This window comes from Gracilinanus agilis, chromosome 6 (assembly GCF_016433145.1).
Source record: "Gracilinanus agilis isolate LMUSP501 chromosome 6, AgileGrace, whole genome shotgun sequence".
In the NCBI taxonomy this organism is placed as follows: Eukaryota; Metazoa; Chordata; class Mammalia; order Didelphimorphia; family Didelphidae; genus Gracilinanus; species Gracilinanus agilis.
Genome location: NC_058135.1, coordinates 167,086,198 through 167,096,480, shown reverse-complemented (window position 1 = coordinate 167,096,480; position 10,283 = coordinate 167,086,198). Strand labels below are relative to the sequence as shown.

General features: G+C 34.3%; 1 protein-coding gene across 1 annotated transcript in view; it reads right to left on the bottom strand.

The window, feature by feature from the left end:
• Positions 1–10,283, bottom strand: part of TEC (tec protein tyrosine kinase) — a 93,022-nt gene that overhangs the window by 38,750 nt on the left and 43,989 nt on the right. Inside the window, exon 3 of the mRNA XM_044682126.1 lies at positions 3,184–3,288. Within this exon, the coding sequence (XP_044538061.1) occupies positions 3,184–3,288 (105 nt within the window). The remainder of the gene's footprint in view (positions 1–3,183; positions 3,289–10,283) is intronic.

The window sequence follows — 10,283 nt, the reverse complement described above, 5'->3', positions numbered from 1 at the left end:
GGGGGGGGGGGGGGGTTGAAGGGGAAAGGTGGAGCATGAATCATGTAACCATGTTAAAAATGAATATTAATAAATGTTAAAAAAAATGTGATCTTCAAATAGAAATACAAGCCATCTATTGACTTAGAAAACCATAAATTAACATTATCTATGTTGATTTGTATTTATTTTGTCAAACAGTTCCCAATTACATTTAATAGAAAACAATTTAACATCATTGGTTCTGAGGCACATGAATGGTAAAGGTTAGGTAACTGGGGTTAAGTAATTTGCCAGGGCCACACCTCTAAGAAGGGTCTAAGGTCAAATTTGAATCCAGGACCACATGTCTCCAGGCATGGCTCTCTATCCACTGAGCCACCTAGCTGCCTATTCAATTACATTTTAATCTGGCTTGGGCTTCTCTTTATTGGCCACTTGGACTCTAATCTACACGATAAGAGATGAAAGCTTGAACAAAAGTCATTTTGGCAGAAATTCAGATGAGGACAATGATGTTTATTGAAAAGATAGACTTGAAAGGTTATGTTAACCCATTTAATGGGTTAACAGGGCAGTAAGGGAGTAAGGGAGAGAGAAGACTCAAAGATAATTGAAATAGGAGCCTAGGTGATGGAAGAGATGGGGTTGCCATCAACAGAAATAAGAGAAGCATTTAACGATTATAAATTTATAAGTAATATGTTATAATATTAAATTATATAAGTAATAATTCTACTGGTAAATCTATAAAATTAAATTTAACAGAAACTCAAGAAGGCAAAAAATTAAGTAGAAGACTTCAATACTACATCATTAGAATATAGTAAATCAAAAGAAAAATTATCAGTAAAGAAAACCCAGCTCTGCCCTGTTTATTTAATATTTTGGAATTAATAGCTATGCATAGATGACCAGTTAGGAAAAGCAGGAAATATAGTTCTTTATAAGTACATACAAAATGCTCATAAAAATTGATTACTGGATCTCAAACTATCCCTGAATAAATTCAAATGAGAGAAACAATCAATGTAGTCTTCTTAGGTGACAAATCGATAAAATTACATTAAACAATAATAAAATTAATGTTACAAAATTCCTTGGGATTAAAAAAACAAAGAATTGGTTTAAAGAATAAAATTTTTAAAAGATAGTGAGAATATTTAAAAGAAGACAACAAAATCAAAACCTCTGGGAAGAGACCAAAGCAGTTTGAGAAGCAAGTTTAGATCACAGACTGCCTACATTAATAAAAGAGAAAAGGAAAACATTAATGAATTAACCTAAAATAAAGAAAAAAGAAGTGGTGTATTAGTTCAAAGGAAGTTTTTAAAAAAAGAGAAATGTTATGAAATTAAGAGAAGAAATAAATAGAATACAAATCTAAAACTGAATTTATAAATAAAACCAGCAGCTAATTTTTTGGAAATGCTGAAAAAAAATCAACAAAATTACAGATGCTAATAGTAATATTTTTATATGGCACCTTGAGGTTTGCAAAGTGACTAACAAATATTCCTCACTTAATCCTGGCAACAACTCTATGAAATAGGTTTTACTATTATCCCCATTTTACAAATTAATAAAAGAAAGAGAGAGTTTAAGGGACTTGCCCAGGGTCACACAGTTAGTAAATGTTGAAGGCAGAACTTATCAGTGCCCAGAACAATAATTGCTTAATAAACACTTGTTCATTGTTTGATTGAACTCAGGTCTTCCTGATTCCATGTCCAACACTCTGGAGGAGCAAATGAAGCAGTTCAAGAGAGATTAAAGAGGTGGAGATCTATGAGAATAAACCTAGTACCCCCCTGACCCCAGTAATCAGATGGGGTATTTTACATAGGGACATTGGTTAGAATGTTAACTACTAGACTGAGAGTTCCTTCTCTTTTTTGTTTTTGAAACCATGAGGAGAGCACAGCTTTCCCAATAAAGAGAACACCTATGTCAAAGTAGCCTCAAGGTTTCAGAGACCAAGAAAGTGAGTCTGAAAAGACAGCCATATTTCTTAATATATAGCAATTAATCAATAAATATTTATTGAAAACCTATTATGTGCCAAGCTCAGTATTAAATGCTGGAGATACAAAAAGAAGCAAAAGACAGTTCCTGCTTTCAAGGTGCCTACAATCTAATAGGGAAGACAACAAGAAAAAATACAAGTATAAAGCAAGCTATATACAAGATAAACAGGAAATAATTAGCAGAGCAAAGGCACCAGAATTAAGGGGGATTAGGAAAGGCTTCTAGTAAAAAAAAACAACAGCATACCCAATGTCTATAGTTACAGCTAACTAGCTGTAGGTAGCTTTGCATTACTTAATCTAAGACTCACTTTCTCTTATACGATGGAAGAAATAATAGTTATGTTACCATTGCAATAATGCAAGTACCAATCATACTAATACTACCATTCTTGTGAGGATCAAATGAGAACGCATACACATGTGCTCCAAAAAATCATATATAGACATACAAATTTTTATTATATATTATATATGCCATTTTAGATAATGTATATAGTATATATAGAGTCTCCAATACATATAAGCAAGTCTCTAAGACATTATGTGTATATGTAGACATACACATAATTATTAAAATGGTATCATGATAATATTCAGATCATAAATAATGTTTAGCATGAGAATTTATCACTTTGACCATGAAAGATCACACAAAGGATCTATGACTAACTTTTTCATTTCCGTTAAGCAACTACAGCTATTTCTTCCAGTTAATCTGCCTCACTGCCCAGTGAGAGGACTATTTTCAGAGGCAGGTAATGGATTACATTATTTTAGATCAAGGGTTCCTAACATTTTTGTGTGTCATGGGACCATCTGGCAGTTTGATGGACCCCTTCTCAGAATAATGTTTTAAAAGCGCAAAAGAAAATACATAGAATTTCAAAGGAAATTGATTTCACCAAAGTATAATTATTTTTTTAAAAAGTAGTGGACCCTGGGTTAAGAACCCTTAGTTTAAATCAATAGAATCAAGCAAGTTCAGGAAAAATTCAGCAATTTTCCTGTTTAGCAAACAAATACTAAGAAACTCTACGGGTAAAGAGTGTTGATTACAAATGGCCAGGGAAGTGGTGAAGAAATTCTAAAGCACCAAATGATGAAGCTATGATAATGCTAAGTAGACAGCTTGCTCAAAATTCTACAATGCATAAAAGCAAAAAAACACACTCACCTGAAATGGAAATTTATTCTGACAAGGAATAACACCATCATCAATCTTCACTATTTCCACACATTTGATTTTTGAAATGTCAATAAATCCCTTTCTATATTTTTTCTGTTAAAAGAGAAAAAAATGGTATTAAGGATTATAGGATATTAGACAAAACATTGCAGATTGTTTTTTTGTTAAATAGCACTTGTTTGTAAAGCTAGTATTTCAAAATATGAATATTCTCTCTTTATGATTCTATAAGCCTTTAATATTTATAATAATATTATAATAATATCTAATATCCACTAAGTGTTAAAATACTATATATTTTCCCAAAAAAGATAAATCCATTTTAAAACAGCTTAGGTACTGAAAGAGAACATGCTTCACTTAGGCCCTAAAGTCAAAAAACAAATCTCTTTTATTCTTCCATTTGTCTCCAGTTATACACCCAAAGAAGAAAAAATTTAAATACCAAAAGAACAACAATTAAAACTCATTGTTATTAAAGGCTAAAAAGAAGTCACCCCACAACTCCATAAAGCAAGTAGGTAAAGCAAATATTATTATCCCCTTTATATAAATGAAAAAACTGAGGCTGAGAGTTTAAGGGGCTTTGTTGTTGTTCAGTCATTTTTCAGTTAACTCCAACTCTTCATGACCTTATTTCAGATCTTCTTGGCAAAGATCCTGGTGTGGTTTGCCATTTCCTTTTCCAGCTCACTTTATAGATGAGGAAACTGAGGCAAACACTTGTTAAGTGACTTGCCAAGGGTCATATAACTAGTAAGTGTCTCAGGCTGGATCTGAACTCATGAAGATGAGTCTTCCTAATTCCAGATTCAGCACTATCTACTATGCCACATAGCTGTCCAATTAAGGGTATTCAACTTTTAAGTGTCAGGACTGGAACTAGTTCTCTTGCCTCCTGAGATCCACCAAAATGGGTCTTTTCACTATTTGGCATTAAGTAAACTTTTAAAAACCAAGCAAAACCTCCCCATAGACAAGTACTACAAACTTTACCCAACCAGCCAGCATTTTCCCTATCCTAATGGTCCCTCTGGGAGCAGCAAGATGGCTCAGTGGATAAAATGCCAAGCCTGGAATGAGGATGATTTGAGTTGAAATTGAGTTGAGGTGAAGGAAATGACACACCACTTCAGTATCTTTGCCAAGAAAAGCTCAAAAGAGGTCACAAAAGACAGCAGAACCAGGAGAACAATGTATATTATAATAGAAATATTACACAATGATCAGCTAGGAAGGACTAAGTCCATTATCATCAAAGCAAGTCTCCAAGATAACCACCAGGGTCTCAGGATGGAAATGCTCTCCATAGCCAAAGAAGGAACTGTTGGAATTTGTGTGCAAATCAAAGCATGCCATCTTCCACTATATTTCTTTCATGAGATTTCTACTATATGTGGTGTGTATCTTCTATCATGAGCAATATGGAAATATGCATTTCATGAAAATACAGATATAACTTATATCAGACTATTCACTGCCTTGGGGGAAATTAGGGGATGGAGAGAGAAAATCTGAATTTTAAAATGTTAAAAACAATCATCAAAAAGTGTTTCCACATGTAAAAGAGTTTATAAAGAGTCAGACATGCCTGAAACAACTGAACAACAACAGGACCCCCACTAGAAGTAATATAAAAGGAACTGGAAAGAAGGGAAGTGAAGTGAGGGGTTTGAGTAAATATATGAGTGCTCGGGGATAACTGGGTGGTACAGTAGATAGAGTTCATAGCCAAGAGTCAGGAAGACTCATCTTCAAGACTCCAAATCTGCCTAAGACACTAACAAGGTGACCCTAGGCAAGTTATTGACTCCATTTGCCTCGGTTTCCTGATATGTAAAATGAGCCGGAGAAGGAAATGGCAAACCATTCCAGCATCTTTGCCAAGAAAACTCCAAATGGGATCAAGAAGTCTCAGACAATACTGAAAACGACTGAATAACAAATGAATGCTCTATTTTTTTTCCTCCAAAATGACTTGCTTCAGATAATAGTCAGTAACAACTATTAAGTCATAAGATCCTAGAAGTAGCAGGGACTTCTTAGAACATCTAATGCAAACCTTCATTTCACAGTAAAAGAAATTGAAACTTGGGAAATTTCAGTCACTTGCCCAAGGTCACTCAGCTAGTTAGCACAGTCAGGTCTAGACTTCTGGTCATATGACACCCAATTCAGTGTTCCAACCACAGAGGCTGAGCTATTTCTATTGTCTTTTCCCCTCTACTTCAGAAAAAAAAAAAAAAAAAGACTGTGAAGAAACAACAGAGCAACCCCTCTTGATCATCTATGTTAATTCAGGACAAGATAACACGGTCAAAGGACATTCATGAATCATTTTTAAAAAGCCATTTTAAGCAATAGTCTCAACTTCCTGCCCACCAATATCTACTTTCAAAAAGTCAAATGAAGTTGTTTAAAGTTTCATTTCCTCTATTTCTTTACCTTTGCTTGCTCTGTGGAGAATGTATCCCAAAGATCAATGAAAGACCTAAATACTATGCAGGAAGAAGGAAAAGGAAAGAAAGGCAATTACAAACTAAGTAATAGGGAACAAAAAATTGACAGTAAGACCTTGAAGAAGGGTGGGAAAAATAGGATAAATTTGCCAATATCATATTGTATTATATCCATTTCTACAAATTCACAATCCAGAGGTCTAAAGATTATATATAAATTATAACCTATAAAAAGAAAACTAATTTCAGAAAGACAAACCCTCTGTCTAAAAGCCTCAGAGTACAACCAATGTTATATGCAATGGCAATAAAAATATAGGGTTGTTTTAGGGTTTTTTTTGCAGGTTAGGTAGGATTTGGCATGAGTGCAGGAATGAATGTGTATGCAGCCAATGAGAAAGGAACTGCCAAGAAGTTTGAGACAGGGTCCACTCCTCCCTAGGCAGAGCACAACTTTTCTATAAAGTTAAAAGTCAAGAAATGGGCTGGAAAAATAAGTTAAAAAGAACCTGACCATAGAAAGTTACTATAGTGACTGGGAAGGTCAAAATACATACTCAGAAGAAGAAAATGAAGTCAAAACAGCTTCATCCAAAACTTCAAATAAAAATGTGAATTGGTCTCAGGCCCCAAAAAATAATTCCTGGGGGAAACAGAAGAAGATCTTTAAAATTACGCAAGAGAGGTAGAGGAAAAATATAGAAAAGAAATGGGAGTGATGCAATAAAATCAAGAAATAAGAATCAATAGTTTGGTAAAGGAGATACAAAAAAACTGAAAAAATATTAAAAAACAGAATAGATTAAATGGTAAAAGAAGCACAAAAATCCACTGAAGAAAAGAATTTCATGAAATACAACATTAGCCATATGGAAAAAGATATACAAAACATTTGCTGAAGAGAAGAACTCCTTACAAAAAGAACTGGCCAGATGGAAAAAGAGGTACAAAAGTTCACTGAAGAAAATAATTCTTTGAAAATTATAATTGGGCAAGGGAAGCTAATGATTCTATAAGCATCAAGAAACAATAAAACAAAATCAAAAAAATAAAAAATTGAAAAAATGTGAAATATTTCATTAGAAAAACAACTAACTTAGGAAATAGATCAAGGAAGAATAACAATCCCACCAATTATCTCCTGAAAGAGATCACCAAATGAAAATTTCCAGGAAGATAATAACCAAATTCTAGAACTTCCAAGGCAAGGACAAAATATTGCAAGCAGTCACAAAGAAATCTTTCAAATATCATGGAGCTACAGTTAGGAACTACAAATAACTTAGCAGCTTCCACATATAAGGAGTAAAGGGCTTAGAATACAATATTTTGGAGGGAAAAGGATCTGGAATTATAACCAAGATTCATCTACCAAATAAAACTGAGTATAAATCCTTCAGGGGGAAAAAACAGATACTCCATTAGAGGATTTTCAAGCATTGCTAATGAAAAGACTGTAGCTGAAATGAAAACTTGACTTTGAAATATAAGACTCAAGAAAAGCATAAAAATGCAAATAATAAAGAGAAATTATAAGGGATTCAATAAAGTTAAACTATTTACATTCTTACATAGGAAGCTAATACTTGTAACTCCTAAGAACTTATCATTATTAGGGCAATTAGAAGGAATATACATAGACAGAGGCATGGATATGAGTTGACTATGATGAGATAATATATTTTAAAAAATTTAGAGGTGAGAGAGGAAGGATGCACTGGGAGAAGGAGAGAAAAAGTGAGGTAAATTATCTCATGTAAAAGGAACACAAAAGGAAAAACTTTTACAGTAGAGGAAAAGATGAACGGGTGGTGGGTAACACTTAAACCGTATTCTCATCAGGATTGGCTCAAAGAGGGGATAACATGCACATTCAATTGGATATAAAAATCTATCTTATTCAACAGGGAAGTAAGAGAGGAGGGGGATATGAGAAAGGAAGGGTTGGTAGAAGGAAGGGCAAACTGGGGGAGGCAGTGGTCATAAGCAAAACAATTTTGAGGAGGGACAGGGTGAAAGAAAGAGAGAAAAGGACAAACGGGGAAAATAGGATGGAGGGAAATACACAGTAATCAAAACTGTGAAAAAAAAATTTACACCAAATTTCCCTGAGAAGGCCTCATTTCTCAAATATGTAGAAAACTGGGTCTAATTTTCAAGAATGTAAATCATTTCTCATTAGATAAATGATAAAAATGTATGAACAGACAGACTTCAGATAAAATATTCAAAGCTAGTTGTACTCACGTGAAAAATGCTCCAAATCACCACTGATTACAGTAATGCAAATTAAAACAAATTTTAAAAACTACCATTTCCTATCTATCAGATCAGCTAATCTGATAGGAAAAAACTACAAATGTTGGAGGGGACAGAAAGACTGAGACTCTAACGCACTCTTATGGAAATTGTGAACTGATTCAACTATTGTGGAGAGGAATTTGGAACTATACCCAAAGGACTATTAAATTATACTCTTTTTACTTTGCAATCTGTATCCCCTCCCCCAAAAAAGGAAAATTACTTGTATGTACAATAAATATTTATGGCAGCTTTTTTTGTGGTGGCAAAGAATTGAAACTCGGGAAGTTACCCATTAATTGGGGAATGGCTGAGCAAGTTGCGGTATATGATTTGATAGCATACTATTATGCTTTAAAAAAGGATGAGCAGAAGGATTTCAGAAAAACCTGGAAAGACTTTTCACCTGATACAAAATGAAATGAGAAAAACAGTCATGACTAACGCTTAGTGACCCCATTTGGGGATTTGTTTCTAGGGATGGTTTAGGACTAAAGGGGACCTCAGAGAACATCTAGCCAAAGCCCTGCATTTTGCAGATTAGGGGTTTCACAATATCATACTGCCACATCCCACAGATGCAGCTACAAAAATAGCAGTCTTCCTTTTTTTTCCTTCCTTTTTTTTCACCAATAAAGTTCTTCACAGAAAGAATTTATTTCTGAATTAAAACCATGGAGTTCAGCTCCCTTTCCCCATATTCAAGGGCACTGAGTGTTTTTTTTTTCTTCCTTATATGGTTTTTGGCTCTCATATGATTGACTGTTTGTTAGGGGTGAGGAGAAGTATGTATGCAAGCACTTTACTTTCATATAAGAACAGCTGCATCAGAAATCCAAGAATGACAATACTGTAGAGTTGGAGATGGAAGTAACCTTATGAGACATCTAGTCCAACTCCCTTTATTTTACAGATGAGAAAATAGAGGCAAAGAGAAACAAGTGACTTGCCCAAGATCATACAGATAATAAATATAGCAGAGGTATGATTGTCAAATCCAGGGCTCTCATTTTAGAGATAAAAAATAGCCCTCAGAGGAGTTGAGTGACTTGCTCAAGATCACACAAGTTATAAATAACAGAGCCAGCATTCAGATCTTTCCACCATACATCATTGTCTCTAACCTTGCTAATAATGTCCTAATTTTTATTTGAAGTATAGACACCACTTTTAACACTATAAAATTGAGAAGATGGGGATTCTTTTCCTAGAGACTTGAAACTGAAGCAGAAGAAGACACATTCTCAGAGTCCCAAGACCTATTTAACCTACAAAGTTGTAGAACCATTTGGCTATGTTCAATCATTTCAGTCATTTCCAACTCTTCAAGTCTCCATTTGGGGTTTTCCTGGCAGAGACACTGGTATAGTTTGCCATTTCCTTCTCCAGCTCATTTTGCAGATGAAAAAACTGAGGCAAACATAATTAAATGACTTGTCATACTGCCGGTAAGTGTCTAAGGAAGGGCAGGTGTGAATTCAGGAAAATGGTGTTTTTTCCTGACTTCAGGACTGACACTCTATCCAGGGTACCATCTAGCTGTGTAGGATCCTAGCTAAATTTTATAATATTTAGTGGAAAGCATGACCTAAGCTATAAATAGGCAATTTAACAAATTTTTAGAATACAACTAATTTGAAAGTTTGGACCACTAAGGACATTCCCTCTAGATCAGTGATGGGCAAACTTTTTAAAGAGGGGGCCAAAGGAAAGGAAATGCTCATCTGCCAGTCTGTTTCTAAGGCAATTCTTTCGAAGTTTCATTGTATTGTATCCTACTCATTGTATTCGTCAGATTAGGAATAATGTCACGCAGCCAGATAGAACACTTCAGGGGGCAGCATCTGGCCCACAGCCCAAACTACGCTCCCATCACTGCTCTAGATAAAGTATTAGGAGTTAAGAAGAGTTACCATAAACCATGCAGGTAGCAAATAGACTTAGGAACATAAAGCAATAAATCCATAAGACATGCATATGAAACATCAAATAACAAAAAAAGGGCATGCCCAAGTAAATTCAGAAAGTGAATCAATCGTATTTTTTCTGGGTATTGAGTAGGTTGCTATAATCCAAGTTACTTTATCAATTAGATAATTAATGCATACAAAAATTCTCATTTTCTGAAATTTAAGGAATGAAAAAAATTGAACCTGGACATGCTAAATTTAGATTTTCCATAATTTCCATATTATGATTTTACAATAGGATAGCTAATCTTAAATTATAAATTATTTGGTGTGTCAAATGGTCAAAGATCTTTGATATCTACAGAGTTAATAAACATTAATGAAGTCTTCCCCACCCCACCCCCCAAAAAAGGTGGGT